General features: G+C 43.9%; 3 protein-coding genes and 1 long non-coding RNA gene across 14 annotated transcripts in view; 1 reads left to right on the top strand and 3 right to left on the bottom strand.

Annotated features, from left to right (window-relative positions):
• Window positions 1-16026, bottom strand: part of GNAO1 (G protein subunit alpha o1) — a 166469-nt gene extending 150443 nt beyond the window's left edge. For both annotated transcript variants that reach the window (XM_050773044.1, XM_050773045.1), the window contains exons 1-2: window positions 14958-16026; window positions 14696-14738 (exon numbers count right to left, since the gene is read on the bottom strand). In XM_050773044.1, the coding sequence (XP_050629001.1) occupies window positions 14696-14738; window positions 14958-15075 (161 nt within the window). In that variant the 5' untranslated portion in view covers window positions 15076-16026. The remainder of the gene's footprint in view (window positions 1-14695; window positions 14739-14957) is intronic.
• The window catches only part of LOC126943900 (metallothionein-2), an 894508-nt gene that overhangs the window by 411425 nt on the left and 458632 nt on the right, over window positions 1-24451 (bottom strand). The window lies entirely within an intron of this gene.
• Window positions 1-24451, bottom strand: part of MT3 (metallothionein 3) — an 892117-nt gene that overhangs the window by 390289 nt on the left and 477377 nt on the right. The window lies entirely within an intron of this gene.
• LOC126943937 (uncharacterized) overlaps window positions 16226-24451 on the top strand; it is a 198248-nt gene continuing 190022 nt past the window's right edge. For all 3 annotated transcript variants that reach the window (XR_007721889.1, XR_007721891.1, XR_007721890.1), the window contains exon 1: window positions 16226-17813. This is a non-coding gene — a long non-coding RNA (uncharacterized LOC126943937). The remainder of the gene's footprint in view (window positions 17814-24451) is intronic.

Consider the following 24451-nt stretch of genomic DNA (forward strand, 5'->3'; position numbering starts at 1 on the left):
TCAACCTCTTTAGCAATCCAGACTATGTAAAATAAAACCACAATGAGATCTACTACTTGCCTATTGGTTTGGTAAAAATGAAGAAATCTGACAGTACCAAATATTGGCAAGAATTTATAACAACAGAAATTATTTCTGCTACTGTGAGTATAAAAATGGAATTACCACTTTGGAAAACACTGTATATTATCTAATGCAGTTGAAGATTCCCAGCAATTCCTCTTCAAAGAACCCTTCACAAATGCATGTGCCCCAGAATACACACACACACACACACACACACACACACACACACATTGATAGCATCTTTTATAACTGCTCCAAACTCAAAATGACAAAATGCCACATCAACAGTAGAATGGATAAATAAATTACAGTATAGTCACAGCTGGTCTGTAACAATGCATACTATATAGCAATGAAGTGAAGAATAATTAATAGTACATTCATGAATATCCACTAATATTTATGAATGCTATATAGAAAAATTAAAAATATTCATAAAATGAATACCATAGAATACTATGTAGCAATGAAAATCAACTCCAGTTACATAAAACTGGGATATTATGAATGTAATACCGAAGGAAAGATACAAATAGCATGATTCCAATTATATCAAAACCAGGCGAAACTAGACTAAATGATCAGAGGATGCATATGTAGGTGGTAAACTCTAAAGAAAGGCAAGGACGCATGAAACTTACCACGAAAGTTAAGGTAGTAAGGAGTGAGGCAGGGAGCTGTGATCAAAAAGGGATATTTAGAGACATTCTTGGGCACTAGCAATGTCCTACTTTTTTACCTGGTGATGGTTACCGGAGCGCTTGCTTTTTAAAAGTCCATAAAACATACAAGATTAATGTACATTCTGCATGTATATTGATCTGCATCACAACAAAAATGTTTCTTTTAAAGACAGTGTCAACGTTACCTCCTCTAGGAAGTCTTCCCAGACCCCACACTGAGGTAGGTGCTCCCTCACCATTCTGCTTTATTAACTGTAAGAGCAGAGGTGGAGCCTATTTTAACTCACTATTATATCCTGTGTCCCCAACAGTGTTGAACATATGGTGAGTGCTTAATAAATATTTGCTGAATAATCAACAATTGAATTTAAGCATCTGAGTTGGTAAAAAGTAGTTAGCCCTGGACCAATTAATTGATAACAACTAAGAATGTTCTGAGTGGTGTGATGGAAAAAGAAACACACCTAGAATCAGAAAAACTAGGCTTTAGTTCTACCATGTACTGGCCACATCACCTTAAATAAATCATGTTTTCTCTGATAGCAAAAATGATACAAATAGCTACCATTTAGGGAATTTCAATTATCTGCTACCTGCTTTTAGCTGTGTTATCTCGTTTACTCCTCAGAGTGTATCTGCAGTGTGTTTATTTATTTTTTATATTTTGGTGTTTTCTTAACAATCAGGAAACTGAGGTTCAGAGAGACTGAATAATTTTCCCACATCACACTGATAGCCAACAAATGGTAAAGCCAGAATCTCCAAAGTTCATGCTTCTTTCACACTGCTATACTGACTTATTTTTGCCTCAGTTTCTTCATCTGTAAAATGGGAACATGGTAACATATGTGCAGCCTGATGTTGCAAGGCTCAAAGGAGATCATGAATTGCTTGAAAATGTTAAAGACTACTTAAATGTAAGGAGAGTAATACGTAATAAGCATCTCCCATGGGCCCACACAAAAGAAGCAGATGGTTTCTATCCACATTGAGGTTTCAAACCAGTTTTTAAGGAAAAGCTAGGTAAACAGGAAAACTAGGAACACACATCAATAAGCTGATGTAAGGAAGCCACTAGGAACAGCACATAACACAGGCTGAATTGTAAGAACAGCATTGAGGGGGCGTATGGCTTGGACTGTGCAACCGTCCCTGTTTCCAGGCTTGCTCCCTGCCATGTACCCTCCACAGGGCGGCCAGAGGGATTCTGTTAAGTCTCACTGCAATTCTTTTATTTGATTAAAAAATATGTATTTTATAAGTCAGGTTTACTGAAGTATAATTTACTTAGAGTAAAATTCAATCTTTTTAGGTATACAGTTTTGATGACTTTTGATAAACACACACAGTGGTATAACCACCACCACAATTAAGAGAGAAAATATTTACATCACCCACAAAAGTTCCCTTGTGCCCCTTTGCAAGCTCCATCCACACCCAATTCCCTGGAAACCACTGATGTAATTTCCATCCCTGTGGTTTTGCCTTTTCCAGGATGCAGAGGTATCTTTTAATGCATAAGTCAGGTCAAGTTGTCAATCTCCCATGGCATTCAAAATGAAACCCAGATGTCTCTCCATAGCCAACAGGCCTTCCCTGCACATTGGCTTCTAACTGCTTTTTTTTTTTTTTTTTTTTTTTGAGACAGTCTCGCACTGTCGCCCAGGTTGGAGTGCAATGGTGTGATCTCGGCTCACTGCAACCTCTGCCTCCCGAGTTCAAGCGATTCTCCTGCCTCAGCCTCCCGAGTAGCTGGGATTACAGGCACCCACCACCATGCCTGGCTAATTTTTTGTATTTTTAGTAGAGATGGGGTTTCACCGTGTTACTCAGGATGGTCTCGATCTTCTGACCTCGTGATCCGCCCGCCTCAGCCTCCCAAAGTGTTGGGATTACAGGCATGAGCCACTGCGCCTGGCCCTAACTGCCTCCTTAACCTCATTGTGTGCTATTTTTCCTTCTCTGTGGTCTAGAGCTCCACTGGCCTTCTTTCTGCTCATTTCTGTGCCAGGGCCTTGCATCTGCTGTTCTCTTTTCCTCAGATCTTTCCTGACCTGCCTTTTTACCCCTCATCTCCCTCAATCCCTCTCCATTATTTAATCCCAGTTTCCTCCTTTAGAACACATATGACTATATGAAATGATCTTTGCCTTCAATTATTTCCGTACTATCTTTCTTCTCTAAAACTGTAAGGTCATTGAGGCAGGGAGCTTGTCTATCTTAGTAAAGGATCTATTCCTAGAAACTGAGAAAGTGCCAAAGTATGGTTGGTCTTCCAATGGCCTTCACAGAATGAACAAACACGCACCAAAGAAGACAGGGAATAGCGAGGGCCATGTGGTTGAAATTCTAAGGAAAGGATTCAAAGAAGAAATAGGCCCTCCATAGCACATGGGGAATTAAGAGTAGGAAGAATGGCCACAGCTCAGAACTAGGTTGTCCACGTATCCCCATTCTACCATCCCTTCCCCAAGGTCCTCCCACCAATGAGGCCACGGAGTACCAGGGAGATAGAGTGGGTGCCTCTCCTGCCCTTGCCCATTGGTGCCCTCAGGCTTGTCCATCTCCTAAGGCATGGGTCCCTCCAGCTCTTGCTGTTTGCCCTGGCTGGAACTCCTGCACACAGCCAGCTCAGATTACAGCCTTCCTTCTTTTTTCCACGTGAATTCAAAAAGAGGGGAACCCCAGGAGTTGTTTTGTCTTTGTACTGTGGAACCACCTTCAGCCTTTCTCCCTGTGGAAGAGCATCAAACCATCCGGGTCTCGTAACCCTGACAGTATTACAGGACAAATTCCTACCTCACAGGGCCCCACATTCTCAGTGGAGAGTACACGTGGACACTACATGCACTGGCGTCCAGAATTCCCTGAGCTGATGTCCCAGTTTTCTTTCTCAATTAGCACTAGAGTTCTGACAGCTTAATTTTTTAAATAATTTATTATGTCAGTTGGGGGTGGCCAAGGGAGAAGGAGGGGAATTCCTTTGCCACAAGAACATCTGTTTTGCTGGGCAGGAAGTACAAATTATGACCTCAAGACTTGAGTAGAAGCTTATAGATCACGCAATCCAGTTTCCCAATTTTATATGTGAGGATACTAAGTCCTAAGGAAGTTAAGGAACTTGCCTGGGGACCATCAAGCTAAATAACAGAAACAGAGCTGGGATGAGAACTTGGATTCTTGACTCCCAGTCCAGACCTATTTCTACCATAAAAATTCTTTAAGTTTGGCTTTTATCCCTCTCCCTCCACTGAAACTGCACTTTTAAAGGCCCTCGATAGCTTTAGATACAATGGTCTCTCCTCAGAACTTACCTAACTTGGCAATGCCAAGAAACAGAACCCTACTCGCCACCCAGAATTCCTGAAGCATATTCCCTTCCTGGGGATCCACTGTGGCAGGGTGCTCTGGGTTTGCCTCCTGCTTCTCTGCTCTCTGGCTCCTTTTGCCAGTTGGAGCTACCTGTGGGTCTACTGAAGGTAGGTTCCCTTCCTCACTGCCACAGTGGTGCGCCCCTTCCCTGGGCCCTCCCTCTCCTGGCCATCTGCATGTTCACCCCAGGGATACCACATCCACTCTCACGGCCCGACCACAAGGGCAGCTAAGCCCACTTTTCCTTCTAGCCCAGATCTCTCTTCTAAATGCCAGAACTACCTCCCAAGCAAACAACTGAACATTTCCTGTTACCCTGTAAGGACCTGAAATTCATGCTTATGGGTTCATCTGCCATCTTCTCTCTCTGCTACCTCTTCCCTGCTCCTGTGTTTCCTCACAGGTTCAAAATGGGGAGGACTTCTCTGATATACTCTCTTCTTCTCATGTTCATTCAACTAGACACTAGGGGTCATCTCTCCTGAGCTCAACTTCCTGTCCTCATCATTATACCCTAGAATTTCTCTACAAACTTCCCATCCTTACTGCCCTCCTGTCTGTCTTAGGGAAGGAGATGCACATTCATGTCAAGATCAAGCTACCCATCCCCTAAGGGCTTGTGTTCCTTCTACCACTTCCTCCTTCCTATACCTTCAACTTTTCCATTCATCTGTAAAATGGAATTGATGGAATTCATCAGGGCTCTGGACAACTTCTCAATGGATCCAACTACTCCCATGTTAGCCAAATGAACTATAAAAGCAAAGCCCTCCCAGGACCCCACACTTGCTCTCTCCCTCCCTACCTCTCACCCCTTTTTTTTCTGTAGCCCACGTTTCTTTTGGGCCGGGAGAGAGGTCCTCCATGGATTTCCTCAATCCCATACATTTCTTAACTCCACTGCAATTTGGCTTTTCTCCCACCAGTCTATTGAAACTGCTCTTGCCAAGGTCACCAACAACTTGCCAGATTCAATGGACACCTGCCAATCTTCATCTTATCTGTCTACTGCAATATCTGACTCAACTAACCACTTCCTGCCCTTGAAAGTCTTCTCTTCCTTGGCTTTCATGATGCTACTTTGCCTTGGGTTTTCTTTTTCATCTCTCAGATCACCTCTTCTCATTTTCCCTCACAGGTTCCTCTTCCTAAATTATTCTCATTTCCTGGAGCTGGAACATGTCTGTGATGGGACACACATCCCTGCCTTCTCTCTCCTTCTCACTCAGCCTACTAAGGTTACCAACTTCTATGGCTCTCACCACTCAAAAAGACCACAGAATTTCAAATTGACCCCTCTCCCCAGGTGTGTCCTATCTAAACCACCATCAGGATCTCCACTCGGATGATCCACAAGAATCACCAACATGACCAAATGTAGTCATCACTTTTCTCCCCAAGTTTTCTCTCTTCCTCCTGCATTTTTCCATCTCAGGGAATGGTACTACCATCTACCAGTAGCCCAAACCAGGAATCCTGGAATCATTTTTGTCTATACTCATTAAAATTTATCTCCTTCTCAATGCTCTTCCAACTGATCAACAAATAAATTCAATTACTCCACTGCCCAAATATCTCTTGAATCTGTTTCCTTTCCCCACCCACACTACCACTGCTTTAACTTAGTTCTTAATCTTTTTCCCAAATGGGTCACAGAAGTAACTTTCCATCTGGTCTCCCAACCTCCAGAGCTGATCCTCTCCAGTCTACACAGGTGATCTAATGACAGCCGTCAGGTGGCATCTCATTATCTTCAGAATAAAATCCAAAGTCCTTAGCACAATAGATAAGGCCTTTCATGATCTGGTTTCTGTCCCATCTTTCATTCCTCATTTCTCAACACTCCTTTTACATATTTTGTTCTAGTCAAATCAAACTATTTTACACTTCTAGCATGTTCCATGTGGTGACATCTTAATGCCTTTACACATGCCAGTCCCTCTGCCTGTCATTCCTTTTTTTCGACCTGCTGAACTACCACTTGTTTTAAAGGCTCAGTTCTCATGCCATTTTCTCTTGGCTGTCTTCCTTGAACTGCCTGCCTAGAGAAGGTGCCTTCTGTTTTACCACAGCACACTGTGCATACAGACATCATGGCCCTTCCTACCCTGAAGTGCAAGACTCTTTTACATGTAGCTCCCTCCAGACCATGAGTTCCTTCAGGACAAGGACTGAGGTGTTCCTCTGTACTTCCATGACACTGTGTGTATGCTACCCACAAAGTAGGCAATCATAAATGCTTATGGATGGACAGATGGATGGATCTCCTATCATCCTGTCTTTCCACAGTTCTCCAAGACACCTGCCTCCACCAAAGCCAGAGCCTTATCTCTGTTACAATCTGAAAATGGCCCCTATTTTTGAGGCAGTAATGGAAAATTACTTTAAGTCCCGTCCAGATGGTTGCTAGGGAATAATCTGGTATCCAAATCAATGTGATATATGATGACCATTACTACCACCACCAGAAGGAACTCAGCACCAATTAGGCACTTTCTATTCTCTCAGCCACTGACCTCAACCACGGCTGGCACCATCAACATCTGGGTGTGAAGTCCTAGACTGCCAGGTCTCTACTGCCCATACTGGTGGTGGTCTAGTAAGAAGGGTGTGGAGTTACAATGAAAAGAACACAGGCTTTGGAATTAGACAAATCATTGTCTGAATGCAACCCTGTCACCTACTAAGCTGTGTGGCCTTGAGCAAGCCACCTTACTTCTTTGAACCTCACTTCCTCATCTGTAAAATGGAATTGATGACTATATTTGCTCACATGTTGACAAACAAATGAATATAATAGACTGAAAATGATGAACACTTTCCATGGCCACCAAAAGCTTTCAATGTGATTATTTTGGTTTATGGAGAATAATAAGGTTCATTCCTCGTATACCTCATATTCTTCCTTTTCTTTAACTAACATTTATTAAGACCTCCTTTGTGCCAGGCATTGGGCATGCTGCTGTACTATGAGCAAAAATAAGTAACATCCTTGCTTCAGGTGACCCCAGGAACAATTTTAAAGCACGGACAAGCTATTCTCATAAGTAACAATATTCTACAGAAAACCTATCTGTTGGCTAAGACACAGGCAGAGAATCCAAGGTAAATTGTTAGCTATGAAATCCTAGCCTTATGTATTAGTCTCCCTTTCTCTTTTCTCCATTCTACTTGCTTCTAGGATGGCTGACAAATCAAGAGAGTGGGGGGACCAAATTCAGGGCACCAACTATTAGCCTTGCAGGATTTTATTTTACTTTAATTTTTTGGTGCTATGAAAAGCACAATGTTTTTCCTCTTCTCTGTAAAGAAAATTAGAACTAAAGATGGCTCAGCAGATAAAAGCTGTGGGTGGTAAATACTCCCACTATTCCCCACCACCTTTCAGGCTTCTAAGTTTCTCTTTGCATTTACTGCATCTTAGAGCTGGAAACCTGAAAGAGCCCTGAGAAATTCTACAGTGAAAACCCGTATCCCAATTAACAGATGAGCAAATTGAGGCCCAGGGTGGCCAAGTGATCTGCCCAAAGTTAAATGAGAGAGTGAATCAAAATTAAAATACAGTTCTCCTGATCCTCCCCTTTTACTAGTCTGCAAATCTCACTGCTCCCTAGGTTTTAGGCACCTTAACCCAGGCAAGTTTCTTCATATGCAGCCAACCCTGGTGAATGCTAGGGCTGTCTCCACTTCTGGGCATCCTGGAAGCCACGGAAAAACCACTTCTCTTGTAATGTTACTGGCTCTCTCCTCCCAGAAACATCCTGTTTCTTACTAATGAGATATTTTCAGATCCTCCTCTTTGGTTTAAGAACCATGTCTGCATGAAAAGTTTGGTTAGAGGTGTTTTTCTCAAATTGACTCTCAGAACTACAAATTTCCTGGCTGACAAAGCTTCGTGGCTGAGGATGCTATTCCGCAATTAACTTAGTCTTAAAAGAACTTTCATGGATACCCTACACCCCCACGGGATAAAACCATAACTCATGCTTTAATATTGAGAACATCAAGACCCTGAAAACGAAGGGAATTCCCAATTTCATAAACTGTTGACAACAGGAAAGGAGTTTGGGGTATCCCTGGTCCAACTCTTTCAGAAAACTGAGCCTTCGGAGGCGCAGAGGCAGAGCTACTGACCTGGACTCCTCGTTCAGTGCTCTTTCCTACCCTTTGAAATGTCACCCCAGCCTCCTGGGCTGAAGCAGCTGTGCCATCAAAAATGTCACATTAGTTATGACAACACAGTTTGTTATATAACTGGTGCTGCAGAGCAGGCAAGGGGAAGAAGCCATGAGCATGAACCACAGCACCCCGCTTCTGCTTCTCAGGGCGGCTAAGTCCCACATACTTACTTGACAAGAGAACTCCATATGGGAAGGGAACACCCACTAATCAAAGGAATAAAAACTAGAGCTAACATTTTTATAATGATTTCCACATTCTAGACACTACTCAAAGCACATTTCATCATTTCATATTTTAACTCATTTCATGCTCACCACAATCCTATTATTTTCATTATCAGTCCCATTTTACAGTAAGGAAACTGAAGCACCAAATGTTATGTGCCTTGTCTAAGGTCACATATTTAGTTATCAGTAGAGCCAAGATTTGAAGCCAGGCAGCCTGTTTGCAAAGTCTATGCTGTTAACCACCTCTCAATTTTAGAGAAGCATGCTAAACTGATTCTCTAAACACAAGAAACTACCTATTTCTCTGAATCAGTGAACAGGCCACTGCTCTCTCCTCTCCTTCCCCCCAGTGCTAATCACAGATCTGTTGGACAGATTCCTTTCTACCAGTACTGTGTGTGAATGACAGGGATGGAAGAAAATAAGAATGTGACACAGATTTGAAGAAATTCTTAGGATGGAGTTCATTTGAGATCTTCAAGCTTTTTATGATGATGCAATCAGTAAGAAAGTGAGGTGAGTGCTGTTCTCATAGCATATGCCACTTGTAAACCCACAAGTCTGTGGGTATGTACAAACAGGCACACTTTTTCTTTCTTCAGAATCAAAAGTTTTCTCTATTAGTGTCAATTCTGAGGGTAACTCTTTCCAAAATGTGTTTTTGGGTTTTTTTGCTTTTGTTTTTGGTTTTTGTTTTTTTTTTTCAGTTTGGAATCACCCCTTCACCAGTTTTTCTGTTGTCTTTCAGATCAAGATGTATTCTGGTGATAATGGTCTGTCTGGCTCCATAAGAAATGACAATGAAAACACTCTGGGAGGCAGCGAGTTGAGTCCCAGTATCCAGATGGGCTGAGCACATATCGGAAAAATAGGGCCTCATTCTACTCATATTAAATCTCCAGTGTTAACGGAGATAGGGTATTGTGAGTAGCTGAAAAACATGAGTGATCTTGTCCTATCTTTAGCAGATGTGGCATGTGAAGAAGCACAATAAAATCTGGGAGTTCCATGTGTTAAAAGAAACAAGACACACTCCCACTCTGAGCATCGTAAATCTAATCCAGCCCTGTTCGCACATAGAACAGACATTCTGCATTCTTTTCCAGCCATGTTGATTCTCATGAAGCTTCACCCATTTCATCTAATTGGAAACAACCCTTTCCAACAAGCATATAGGTTCTACTTTAGAATCCAATAGGTAACTGAGGCTCAAGAATTCCACAACTGACTCCCGAGGAGATCAGGTGGACCGTTTGCCACTCTTCTGGCAGGAAGGTCTGCTGGTATTTACAGCTCAGTGCACAGTAAGGAGGGAGACAGCACCATCCATCAGGAAAAGAGAACTCATCTGCTACTTGATCTGACATTCCGTTCACGCTCTTGCTGTCTCCGGAGAGCAAGGTGCACCCATTTGAATAAACATAGAGATGGGAGGAAGGGAGGGAGGCAAAGCAGCCATCGAGATGACTGCAGAAATAACAAGTCTACAAATCTAGAAGAGTGGTTCTCAGTGGAATACTACCCCAACGTGCGACCCTGCAGGCAAGTGTGGGAAATGTCCTTTTAGACGGCTGCACTTTCATGGAGTAATGGCTGCAGGTTGCTATTCACCTCCATTAATGCCTAATGCCTGTCATTTAGTAGGTGCTGAAGAGCACTGTGCTGAAAGAATGCAAGCTTGACCACTTCTCAGCCTTTTGGCTAAGATCAAGTGAAGGATGTAAGCTTGCCCTGAACCCATACCAAACAGTAGATACCCTAATTACAAAGTCAGGGTCAGCTGGGAGGAAAAAACCATCAGCTTTTTGGTGACAGGTGACCTTTTAAGACAGCCTTTCCTGACAGGATAGGGTCTGTTCTCTGAATCACATCCCACTTGTCAGGCTGGAATATTTGTATGAGCAGTGACGTCTTCATCAGGCAAATTCTTAAATTTGTTTTAAAATGGCACTAAGCAGGTACTGTGGGAATGAACGCACAACCAAAGTGCTCGATTTTTATGGTGCCCGTTTTGGCAAAGACTAGCAGCTAGCATGCAATGCCTCATGGCCACCTTTGAACTCCCTTTCTAAAAATTCCACTTAATGCTCCAGAGACAGATAGCCTGAACTCAACATTACAGAAAACTCAACACCTCGAATGAGGGCAAATTGTAGCTCCCAGAGCAACTCCACAGTTCATTTTACATTTTCACCAGGTACATGGTCCAAGTGGGTGTCACTATTTGTTCAGAACTGGGAAATCACTTAAAGTGATATTCTGTCAATTCTATACCTCATAAAATTACAACTCATTAAGGAATTTCTTTGTAAGGGTTTGGTAATTACATAAAATTGACAGTTCTTTAAAAAATTTCTGATTAGTCTGAATAACTCAGAGTCTTATTGATTGACTATAAAATGATGAGGCTGTATCACAGGTGAGGTCACGACCCCCTAACAAGCAAAATTATTTAAAATGCCATGCAAAAAAAGAGTCACTGGTTACTCACACATGGTATGTATAAAATTACATTTGTGCTATCTCAATTATCAGTTTATTTCTCAGTACTGAAATGTTTTGGATTGTCTGACAGAGCTCCCTCACACGAATTCACAGTCACACACACAAGGGGGAAAAAACCCCAAAACACTATTGTTCAAATAAAAATTTTAATATAAGTACTGAGAATCAGGCTTTTCAAATGACACTCTAAAACTGTGGTATCTCTTAAGCAGATGCACGTTTCCCCTTACAACACGTATCAAGCAGAAGAACTTTATGTCAGTATCTCTGCAATGTTCCTAGGCTGATGAAGATGTTACCCCTTTGTTCTAAATAGCAACTGCCAGCCGGTCCTTTATCATTTAACCTCAGTTACTATAGGAATATACAGAAGCCTGTTTCTTCTAATTAGCACACCACAACAAGGATGAGAACACAGGCTCAATGGAATGACTCTTTACTCTTCTGGAAATGCTAAATAAAAGAAGTTTTATTCAGTGATGTCTGAATATCCATATTCTTCCTCTCTATCCAATGTGCTGAGCTCTTAAGACTACAGCCCCCCATTAGGAAATCATTGGGTTATCATAGGGTATAACCTAAAGAAGGCTCTCTGTTGAATGTCATCTGTCCAGGTGAAACAACACAGCTTCCTAATTAACCAGTACATATGGCCTGATAGGTTGGTCACCAATCGTACTGCACAAGGAAGTTGGAAACTGCTTTCTATAAATGCCACCTAGATTTTCGGGCCTGGCCCCATCCACAGAATTCTTCTGACTTAAAGTGACTCTCAGTCAAGTGGCCATCTCAAAAACCATATCTGCAAGGGAGGACTCAAAAAAAATTGTTACTAGGATACAGTGACACCAATCCCACATTTTGTGGTTAATAAAACAAGTCCTGTATTCAGCTTGGCACAAGGCCCTGATCTGATGTATTTCAAGCCAAGCTGGAGGGCTCACAGGGAAAGCTGCCATTCATGAATGCTTCAGGAGGACAGGACGCCAGGGTCCCTTGTGCCAAACAGGGACCAGAAACCTTTGTGATGGACCTTTTGAACAGACCTACCCTACTTCCTAAAGAGAGCTGGTGTATTGTGCTTTTAAAAAAATTGTTTTACCTACAAAATCTGTTTTTCCTGACATTTTTCTTGAAAAAGGTGTCCTGTAAGGGTGAAAAAAAAAAAAAAAAAAAAAAAAAAAAAAAAAAAAAAAGAAGTAAAGGGAAAAAGAAGAAATGCTCTGACTTCTGATTTAACAATCTCAAACATCACTCACTTCATTTTCCCCCCTCCTCTGTGTAACCAAATGCAAGACACATAGGACTTTCCTGGGGAAGTCTACATCCAGCCTTCATTTAAGATTTCCTGCCCAGTACATAATCAGGAATTTTCATCCTAAAGTGGCACACCTATTTCCTCAGAGCGCTCAGCTCTCTTTGAATAAAAAAAGGCAAGGCACCCCTTTGGGGGATTCAGTATATATTTTTAAACTTCTCATTAAATCAACCTAATTTATGGGGCATGTTTAGCGAAGGCAGTTGCTTTGGCGGATGCAAAGTTAATTTGCAGACTCTGGCCTGTTCCCCTCCTTCCTCCCCTCCTGCGTCCTCCCCTCCCCCGAGCATTTCCGAATGCGTTCGACTCCCTCCGAAGCGGCTCGTCTCTCTCCGCCAGGACACCGACTCGGCTCCGAACACCGCCGACTCCCTTCGAGCCCCGCGCCCAGACCGCACCGAGCCTAGCCGAGCATCGCCGAACTGAGCCCCATCGACTTTTCCGGCCTCGGCTGGGCGCTGTCCACCACTTGCAACGCCTGAAACCTCATCCAGCTCAGGTGGCTGGGGCTTCTACCGGGCTCTGAGTCAGCCACTGCTGATTACAGACTTCTGAAGTTTTAAAACGTCCCCCCTCGAGAGAAAGGGGTGGCGTGGCTTGCATTTACAGATCTGCAAGGGCTCCAGACAGATGCAACATGCACCTTGTTGCAAAGAGCAATTCCCGAGGCCCCGCCTCCCCATCAATTTGGGTTGCACAAGCTCAAGAGAAGCCCCAAGCTAAATTACCCTTGGCTCAGAAGGGTGCGGCGAGCCGAGGGGGCCTCTGCGAAGAAAGCCCCAGGGAGCTCTCGAACAAAAATAAGAATATGTCAAGCAGATGGGAAAATTGTCTCCGAGTCGCTACTCCCTACCATCATGGCGCCGCCTAGAACCCGCTTGTCATGCCTGTTACACATGCAAGATTTTCTGCATCTTGGTTCTGAAACCGCAAGCGTGCTTCGTCTCCCACTCCCATTCCCACCTTCCCACGAAAGGGGTTTTTATTTTCCATTGTTTCCCTACGCGATGCAATCACTTCGGCTATTCTGTCAAGTTGAAAAATAATCATTTTTGTTTACTGCACAGCAACCCCTAATTAGGAACTATGTGTGCACGAAGGTGTCACAGCAAAGCGACGTGGAATCTTCGCTAAACGGTCTTAACGAACTCTCCGTCTCGAACTGACAGGCCAACGGAAGTTGGAGGCCCGGAGGGCGCACACCCCTTCGCTGCCGGCCACCCCCTCCCCAAGCAAAGCTGCCTGTGGGCTCACCAGGAACTGCCGAGTGGATAGCGCAAGAAGCGAGCCTGCAAGTGGAAAGGAGGGGCAAGGCTCCTTATTGAGAAAGTGTGGAAGGGAAGGAATATCCCATTTTGTTTTAATTTTCAACCATCACTCAAATCCACCCCCAGTTAATTAGGAGGGGAAACTGATAGCTAAGGCAGAAGGGGGCGGCGGCAAGTGGGGCCTGAAATCCGCATTGTGGGTAGATTACATGGAACACGGCCTATGCAGAGTGTAAAAAAATACATTGATAAAGGCCACGGAGCGAACGAAAACTGCGGGTGTCAGGACAGCAATGCTGGGAGGGTGGGGAGGAGAGGAGCTGGGAGCAGTAAGGGGCGGACATTCAGCCTCACAGGCAGCTTCCCTCCCCCTTCCACCTCTACCTTGGATAAAACTGTGCCCGTCACGTACGCTTGGAAACCCACTTCTTCCCCTAGCACACGACCCCTCCCCTAACCCTGGCCCTCTTTTTCTGGGGCCGGGGCGGGGGGGTGCGAGGGTATGTAGAAACCACAGCCTCCAATTCAGCACCAAATGCATGAACAGCAGACGCTTGATCCTCCACCCCAGTCTAGGGCTGGGTCCCCTCCATGTTAGCCAAGTTCAAAATCACTGCCCCAGGAGAAGAGCAGGGGAAGTGGGATTACGGACCTCGGGGGATACGGAGGTATGGAGGGAAGAGGAGAGAGAAATAGAGACAGAATGAAACAGAGACACAGACAGAAATGGAGGCAGTGAGACACAAAAAATATTCCACAAGCAAGAGTAATGATCATAATCATGCCAATAATGTGATGTTCTGATCAATATGGCGGACACTGTCATTCATACAACTACAGGCGCTCCCCTTCCCCCTCCCAAAAAACACCCACCCAGGAGTTGGGGTGGAGGACCCAGAACCAACGTAGGGAGTGGGGGAGGGGAGTCAAATATAGGGGTGTGTGTGTGTATGTGTGTGTGTGCACGAATTAAAAAACAGGCCTGGAGAGCAATGTGGAGTAAGCAAGGTAATAAAAACGATTTTAAAAATTACTCTTATTAAAAGTACAAATCCCAGTGCCACAGGGACTTACTTCATCTGCTTCACAATGGTGCTTTTTCCTGATTCTCCAGCCCCTGTTGGGACACAGACAGTGGGGAAAAACTGGTGAGTGTCAGCTTAAGGGAACAGGGGGAGGGGGGACTAAGGCATGCGAGGGGGTGGGCGATCCTGGGCACATGGTGGTGCCAACTTGGGGACCAGGTCTCCCGGGCGCGGGTGGGGTGGGGGAGCTGGCGGCAGGGGGTGCGGAGTGGCCGGGGTCGGGGGATGGGGGTAGCAGCGGCGGTCCTTACCCAGCAGGAGTAATTTCACGTCTTTGGCGGCGCTGATGCCATCCTCTTTGAGGTTTTTCTCAATCGCCTTGCTCCGCTCGAGGGCGGCTCTCTCCTCTGCGCTCAGAGTACATCCCATGGTGGCCCCTTCCCTGCCACAGCCCGCACGACTCGGCTGGCACGGCTCCCCGGCTCGGAGCGCCCCCCACCCCCCCAGAGAGCAGAGCCTGGGCTCAAGGGGGGAAAATCACGATATCCTCTCCTGGGCTGGAAACAAAAATGTCGGGAAACCAGAACCCCCCAAAAAGCCAGCCGCTAACAAGATTCCAGCAGCGGAGACTCGCGGCAGCTGGCGGGGGTCTGGGGTTGTCGAACCGAGTGTGGCCGGGGTCTGGGGCTCCGCAGCCGAGGGAGGAGGCGCCCGCGGGCCGAGGAGGCGCGGGCTGCAGGCACTGAGGCTTGTGCACGACCCAAAATAAATAAAATAATAGTCGAGGCTGGAGCCGCAGCCGGAGCCGACGGAGGGTGGGGTGGGGGGCAGGGTGGGTCCTGCTGCCGCGGCTGCCGGAGGAGGAGGAGGCGGCGGCGGAGGAGGAGGAGGTGGAGGAGGCGGCGGCGGCGGCGCGGGATGTGGAGGGAGTGAGTTAGGGGGTGCTGCTAGTGCATGTGCATCGCCGCTCTTCAGCCGTCGGTGCGTCCGCGGCGCCTTCGCCGACCCCCGCGCGCAGGGCAGGGCCGGGCAGGGGGCCGGGCCGGGGGGCAGGTCTCTAGCGGGAGGCGGCGTCGCTGTCTCCCAGAGCTCGCATCGCTCGGTGAGCCTACCGGAGAGAGAGGGAGAGCGCCAGGGAGCCGCGACCAGCCGGGAGCTCGAGGGAGAGGGAGAGAGAGAGAGGCAGGGAGGGAGGGGAAAAAAATGGGAGAGCGAACGAGCGCGCGCGCGCCAGGGACCGGGCGGGGAGAGGAGGCGAGTGCAGCGCGCGAGTGCGCCAGCGGCTCTGCGCACCCGGCTCCGCGGGCCGCCCGCTGACGTCAGCAGGGCCGCGCGCCGGGCCCCCGGGACGGGAAAGGCGCGGGGCGGGGGAGGCGCGCGCCGGGGTTCGCGTCAGCCGTCGGCGGCGCGCACACGCGCTCGCGGAGCGGCCTGCCCCTCCCCACAGAGCCCTCCCAGCCAGCGGCTCCCCCGGGTGGGCGCGTGCGGGGCTGGCGGGGGCGGGGCGTGGGGCCGGGCGCGCGCCGGGGCGTCCCACCCCGCCTCCGCCCCCGCCCCCGCCCCAAGCGCCGGCGGCGCGGACCTCCTTGTCAATGGGAGCGCGGGACCGGGCTGCCGGCACGGCGGTCAGGTGGGCCCCCCAGCTCGCTGCCAGCGCGGCCTCTGTCCCTCTCCGGCCGGCTCTCCATCTTGTCGCCCGAGCCCGCCTTGTCAGTGGCTCTGCAGCCGCTGGGGCCGCAGAGCCGAGGCCGGGTTACCTCAGGAAACGCGATGTGGTAGTGGGTCGGAATAAACCCTCCCGCCCCAGAATTCGCCTTGGGGGCATGAGGACAGATTCGGCCTTTTCGCTTCCTGTGTCCACATTTATTGAGCACTTAGTATGTGGGAGCCGAGGCTGTAAGGAGAGGAACGGAGCGGGCGGAGAAAAGCCAGGGCCTTTTCTCCGGGAGCCGCTGCCTCCAGGGCCATCGCCGACCCTGCTCCGAGATCCCAGCCGCCGCTCTCCGTGCAGGAGGGGTGCCCACCCTTGGGGAGGCCTGGGTGCCCTGAGCGGAGGGACAGGGCTTCAAGCGACTGGGAGTTTCCAGCAAACCCCTGATCCCTGAGCAGTTTATTTTAAAAGCTTTTGCAAATGTTGGACGGTTTAGCTTGGTGGAGGCCGTCTTTGCACTAAATTCTCTTGTCCTCCCCCTTCGAAACACACAAAATGAATTTTGAATAGATTCTTGGATGAGAGATTTTCTTCCTTTTTTCATCTTCTGAAACATTTTCCCCTCATTTCTTCTAAAAAAACCCAGAAACCCGGGTCAGTTACTCGGTGTACAGCTAGTCAAATACTGAGAAAACCAGTCGATATTTGCCAAAGATTGGGCATGTTCTGGGTGGTCTCAGATTTTGAAGAAACAAATTTTTTACTGCACAAAATAGTTTTACAATCAGTTCCATCAGACAGCCCCAGGGGCTCTCCTAGGGAAAGGGGCCAATAGGCAAGGTTGCATGGGGATAAGAGAGGCAAGCGGCCAGTGGAAAACGTTTTTTTTTTTTTTTTCCTAACAGTTGGGCATTTCTGTGGCTCTGAAAGCAAACTTGTTTGTTTCATTTCAACCATAGAAAAAAAAACACTTCTGTTTTGGAAATGTAACCCAGCATAAAAATACATTTGCAATGGGGAAAAAGAAGGCAGTTTAGGGCCACCCAGAAGAAAATATTTTTTCCCCTGATTTTTTTTTTTTTTTTTTAATTTGGTATTTCCCAGTGTGGGTTTGCCTCATTTTACAAATAGCTGCCTATGTCAAGTTGTGGGTATGTGATTTAAATATTTTAATTTGAATCACATTTTACATAGTCTAGGAAACTGACAAAGGAATCCTATAGAGAATTGTTTTCTAAAGTGAATAACTGCTTCTCTATCTACCCGCCCCCCTCATTCTTCTTTTCTGTGCGTGTTTTTTGGGGAATGTTAGGGGATAAATCTGGTTTGGCTTAACTAAAACGCAGCCTTTCAAATCCAAAACAGAGAGCTTAGGTACCCAACATTCTATAGAATGTGTTATTTCCTCAAGAGGTTGCTAGGAACAGTTATGTAGATCTACCAGGTGCAGGAAAGCACTCTACATCCTCACCCAGGTCCTGTATCCCTGCAAGACTGCATTGGAAAGACTGAAGAGGTAAGAATATAACTATTTCATTTCGAATGCTGGGTCACATTTCACGTTTCCGTGCTCTTTCTTTGAAGTAATTTTTAATTTAAAATCTTAGGCTCTTGGATTATTCGGGTTTGTATGGTTAAATGAAACTATCATTGACCTTAGGTGTATTTATTTCTTCTTGGTATCAGAGCTAGTATGATGGAGGCACAAACCTGTTTTGTGTTTTTCTTTACTTATTAAGCACCTACCTACCACGTACAGGGTAACTGTTCTAGGGGCTATAGATGTTGTATTTCAGGTTTGTCTACTCAGTTTTCTTTTTCTGGGTCACTTTGCATCTTTATCGCTGGGCTTCGTAAAAGACTAATAATAATCCGCTTCATCTGTATAGTGCTTTACAGCTTACAGAGCACTTTTACAAAAATTATCTCATGTGATCCTCCCACATAAACCTCAGTTAAGCACATGGCGTGGGAAGCATCATGTCTGAGTGCAAAGAACCTGGACCATGAATACAGATCAACCTGGGTACCCATTTTATAGCTGAAGAAGCTGAGCCGCTAACTGTTTAGGGTCACGAACAGTTATTCTTCTTACTACTACCTGTAAGTAGTAAGCCAGTGCTCATTTCACATGTTTGTGGACTATCTGAGAAACAGCATGCTATATATACATATAAAGTGTGCTTCCTTGACTTACAGAAAGCGTACAACCCCAGAACCCACTCATATTCAGGTTTCCCCAGAGGACATGAGGATAAGAATCTCTCAGTTCTCTGTGAAGTATTAGTAATTAGATAATACCACAAGTGTTTAATTGTTCACAATTAATTCCAGTGGGAATGAGGAAATTACTATCCTAACATCAGCAGCGGGAGATGCTTAGACCAAAGACAGATTCCATTTGGTTTTATATGATCCTCAGAATTTTATTTCTCGGATTATTGCTGATGTCCAGAGAATAACTCTCCCTCCAACCTCAGCCATTCCCTTTGCTGCACACATATACCATTCAGCATATTTTTTATTTTAAAAATAGGTAATTAGAGTATTTTATATACTCTCTAAAATGAACAACAGCAGAACCTACATTAAGTTGCTCTTTTACTGCTTGTAACTCCTAGATCTCGAGGGCAATTCATTATATCAATGAGATTCCCCAGTTCTGACTTACAGAATGTGGGCTCTGATTAGGTAAACTGAATTCCCCTATTTGTTCCCTTTTAATACTTTACTTAAATATAAAATTACTTTGATTATTTAAATATGTATGCACTGGCACTCTACTATGTTTAATATATTGATTTAGACATGAAGACAGGTTGGGATGTCACGAGCTTGGAATCTTGAAATCTTGAAAGTTCTGGAATGTTTTCTCAAAACAGTTTACATTAGAGTTAGCTGGGGTGCTTGTTAAAAATTCAGTTATCCATCTTACTTTTACTAACTCAGACTCTTCAGCCATTTGCATTGATAGCTACTCCCCAGGTGATTTTTCTGTGTACAAAGTGTTGGTCTTATACAGAATCCATATGTGCCAGTTAATTCTAAGAACTTACTTTCTTAAAGCCCAGATATCTCACATGTTTATAAATTCAACTTTTTTTTTATGTTTACTAGTTTTTTTGTATTTCTGTCAAAGGGTATAAAAACTATGAAAATTACTCTTCCTTATGAATACTACTCTAACGGGAAGAAAATAGGCGAAAATATGTGGTTCATAACCTAAATGAAACTAAATATCCGGTGAATTAGTCATTTTATTATTATTATTACTACTACTATTATTATTATTATTATTATTATTATTATTATTATTATTTGAGATGGAGTGCCACTCTGTTGCCCAGACTGGAGTGCAGTGGTGCAATCTTGGCTCACAGGAACTTCTGCCTCCCAGGTTCAAGTGACTCTCATGCCCCAGCCTCATGAGTAGCTGGGATTACAGGTGAGCGCCACCATGCCCAGCTACTTTTTTTTTGTATTTTTGGTAGAGACAGGGTTTTACCATGTTGGCCAGGCTGGTCTCCAACTCCTGACCTCAAGTGATTCGCCAGCCTCAGCTTCCCAAAGTGCTGGGATTATAGGCGTGAGCCAATGCGTGCAGTGAATTAGGCATTTTAGGGAGAATGGTAGGTCACTAGAAATTTTGGATTTCTGCACTAAGTGTTTCCGTTATAACTCACAATCCAACTTAGTGGTGAATATGATTTAGAAGAATGTCTGGTTTTGGCTAATAGATGACTTCTTTTTTTTCCCAGTTTGTATCTGGCATTAATGAGGGAAGGTGCTGATCAATTTTTTTATGTATCTAAAAGATGAGCCCTCTATTCAGCATTTCCGTAACTCATATTTGTGCACATCTCTCAGACCTACCAGAGTGGTGGTTCTCAAACGTTGTGCACAAGAATTACCCAAGATGCTTTTTAAAGAGCAGATTTCTGGGTTTAATCCCTAGAATTTCTGAATCAATAAGTCTGAGGCGAAGGTTAGGAATCTTCATTTTTACATTCATACCTTCTCCCCAAGTACTCAGGTACTTTGGGAAAACATTAGTAGACTGTAAACTCCTTTTAGGGGACAAAGTTGTCTTATTACCCCAAAGATCAAGGATGGCCCACTGCCCACAGGTCATCAGTTTCAATATTTGTTAACTAAATTCACCAGTCAGTAGGCAAGAGTTAAATCAGACAATATAACAAAGCTCTTCCCACCTCTGAGACTTTTTAATTTTTTTAGTGGATTTTTTTTTACTTGATTATTCTAGAAAATGCTTAAGATTAGATGAGTTCTAAAAGATAATAGCTTGTCTTCAAGTAAGGTTCTGGAAAATGAAATGATACGGATTTTAAACAAACGAATGGGAGATTTATTGGCCTATGCCAGCTTGTGAGAAGAGTGTTTGCCAGATGTTTTTGACATTCCCATCAGAAAATTTTTTGCTCAATTTTGTGTCCCATTTTGTTATTTTGTAGATTTCATGAAAAAATTAGTTTTCTTCTTCATAATTTTAGGGATAAGAGATGTCATAAGAAGAAATACAGGTTTCGTGTACTTTTAAGTGAAGGGATTTTCATGAAGGAGCAGATTAAGGTTTATAGGTAATTGAATTGAGCTCTTAAGTTATTGAAGTCCATTATGTGGTCACGGTTGACAACATAATTTGTTGAGTGTTCTTTGATGGTTCAAGAACCCCAAAGAGGGTGTGCTTTGTGATTTTTTTTTTTTTCAATTTAGGATAGCTAGAGAATCCCACAGGGATGCCTTTGGCTTGAATAGAGTGGAAAGTTGGAGGGGGCCAGGACTAGTGCTTTCACATTGACAATAAAATGGACCAAGAGCTGAAATTGAGGTCGGAAGCTTGGCTTAATATGAAAGCGTTACCTAAAGTCATGGGTTCCAACTGGAATTTTCTTGGAAAACTTTTCATTAGAAACTAAGATTCTTACTTGTTTTGATGGGAATAATAGTCCTTTTCAACCTACCTGGGCTGGAGTTGACAGATAAGATTAGCAGGAACATATTTGTAAAATATTTATTTAATACTTATTATATCCTCCAGAAGACAGGAGCTTTCCTGACACAAAGGTTACTTGCATTATTTATCATATTTTCTATCTTCATAGAGCCTTTCACACATGCAGCTCAAACACATTTTAGACTTTATCTCATTAGTCTTCTGTAAGCTTCAAGGTCCAAAGTCTTATTACTGCCTTGCTTTTTACAGATAGAACTATTTTTGTTTGTTCCTGTCAGTTATATTTGTGAAAGCAAAAAGTAGGTGAATTTTATGTGAATCCAGTTAAAACCAATTGAATTGGCTATAATAAGTATAATTGGGGGAGGAGAGGCTATCAATTAGTTCAAATTTAGAAGTGCGTTGAGAGTGTTTGGCCAGACTAGACTGAATTAATTTTGTGACCTGTCTGCATTCTCTAAAGTACATGTGGTTTGAGGTGTTCCCAAAGTCTGCCAAGTACCAAGATCGAGGCGTTCCAGTCGTATAACATGGTTCTTTAGATGAGCTGACATTTAGGCATGTTATCTATTCTCCAAAGGCCTGCAAAGCCCTGACCTCTGTGGCAGAGAAAAACATTTTTATGAAATTCCTATGTGTGTGATGGAGCACATCTATAAAACTAAAAGAGGACAATTCAGTGAGAGATACATTTTCAACCAGGCACCTATCTCGTAGGACTTTTACCTAGAATCATTTAGAAGTTGAAGTAAAAAGAAATGAACTGTATCGATTTTCCTCTCAAGTAGTCCCTGAAGTCCACTGTCTTTCCCCCGGCCATTGTAGTCATTGGAGAGGTCTAAGAGGAAAGAACTCTGAATTAGTTACATCCAATATAAATGAAAAACAGCATTGTTTCTAATGACTACAAAGATGACATATACAGGTCTTAATAAAAACACTGAAAGCAATGGCTTAACCATGACTCTGAAATTAATGAGGTCGATGCCCAAAGGCAATCATAAAAAAAAAAATCAGTGGTGGGATTGAGAGGTGGGGTGAATGAGGCAATGAAAGAAGAAGGGTAGATTTGGAGATTGGTCACTTTGATCATTCTTTTTTTGATTCTGTAACCTCTGCTTCTGTTCTAGGAAGGAAGTGATACCAATCATTTTGTTCCTTTTCTTGCCTCCCCTGCCTCTGCTCTATTCATATACTTGGCTTTATCCCCCCATAAACATTTCCACAGCAAGAAATAGTGATAAGAATGATATTTTTACTATAATTATCTTCATTTATTTAATTCATGAGTGTCTTCCATATTTATTGTATGCTTACCATGTGCCAGACACTATGTTAGATGGTGGGAATATACTGTTGAATAAACACACGTGGTCCTCTGCCATCATGCAGAGGCATATGGTCTCAGACTTGTGAATTGTAATAATCTCTCATATATTATTTAATTAAATCCTTTTAACAGCTATTTCAAATAGCCAGGATTTCTGTTTTTCATTGCATGCACAATGAAATTAAGCTTAGAGGAGTTCAAGTGATTTACCTAAGATCACATAGCTCATAAATGGAATAATCAGGATGGACACCTTAATTTTCTGAATTCCAAGACAGTGCTCTTTCTGCCACATCATGCCACTTCCCAAAGATCCAAGGTTCATCTCAGTTGCTTTTTTAAATAGCACAGGCACCAATTATGCTATTCATATTTTAGTGGGCTTTTACTTTACTCAGTAATCCTTCTTCTACTTTGTTGGATATTATTGATCATCATAATGAACTTTACCCAAGAAATGTACAATCCCATGATATCTATTCCAATAAATCATTCCTAGCTCTTACAACAGAATAGATTATCTTTGTAGTGCATATTTATCAGAATATTCTCCGTATTTTGCAGCATCCACTCCCTCAAAGGTGAAAACCAGAAATTGGCAGTAGATAATATGCAACTATTAAATATGTTGTGAAGCTTCAGTTTCAATAGGTTTGGACAAATAATAAATGAAAGTAATTTTCAAAACTGAAGGGAAGTAATACCAAGAAAGGCAGCAGAGTGAAAAGAACACTGGACAGAAAGAAGAGACAAGACTTTTAGTCTCTGGCCAACTTTGGGAGACTTAATTCACTTTCCAGGCCTCAGTTTCCTCAATCAAGAAATTGGATTTTAGGCACCTTTTATCCATAATTCTAAATCCGAGTTGCGAGGACAGAGAACCTGGAGGACCGACATTGGGGAGACTACAGAATCCAGAGCTCCAGAGGGCAAAGCAAGAAAACGTTACAAATATATTTATTCAATCCTTGAATCTGAATATATCTGTTCCACTGTCAAAATGATTCCCTTTACTTTTTTCCTCCCTTTAAGTCAAGCATGAATTTTTCATATTTTGTATGGTGTTTGCTTTAGAAATATAACACCTTGTAAACGTAACAAGCCAATAGTATGAAAAGACTATGGATTGACTTTGATTTTCGCACTTAGAAGTGACACCACTCCTAGATATACTGGAATTTTTTTTTTAGCCTGTCATGAAAGGTTTCTGCAGATAGCGCTGTGTCCTTTTCAGCACAGCAGGCAGATAATGGCTCCTAATCATCACCCAATTGATTTTGACAATATTTCTTTGTGAGTGAGTAGGATGATTGGGGAACATCCCAGGGGACTGGGAAAGTATAGCTAAGGGAGTCACTAAGTCCAGGAGTGAGACAGCCAGTGGTAACTAAAGGGGCAGATGAGCTTAACAAGGGATTTACCTTTTCTCACAGCCTCCACTAGATCTTTGCACTCCTGCCTTTCCTGTGATTTTCTCTGGTATGGCTCTAACAGTTCTCCTGATTCTTCACTTCCTACCAATCACTCAACTATCTAATATTAGTTGCTATTACTTGCTGAAAGGGTGTCATTGAGGGGATGGAGGAATTCAGCATGATGCTTTCATAACCTTAGAGATACCAGTGGCTCTAAGCATGAGGAACCAAGGATTTATGAATTTATCCAATTGTCAGTTAAAAATTAAGGTTTTTAGAAATCGGTGGAGAGGATATTGGAACTCCAATCAAATAACATAGAAGAATACATCTTTGCTCTTCATTGAAAGTCTGGTTCATGGGCTGGGTATGGTGGCTCATGCCTATAATCCCAGCACTCTGGGAGGCCAAGGCAGATGGATCACCTGAGGTCA

The sequence above is a fragment of the Macaca thibetana genome, chromosome 20, assembly GCF_024542745.1.
Source record: "Macaca thibetana thibetana isolate TM-01 chromosome 20, ASM2454274v1, whole genome shotgun sequence".
Taxonomy (NCBI): domain Eukaryota; kingdom Metazoa; phylum Chordata; class Mammalia; order Primates; family Cercopithecidae; genus Macaca; species Macaca thibetana.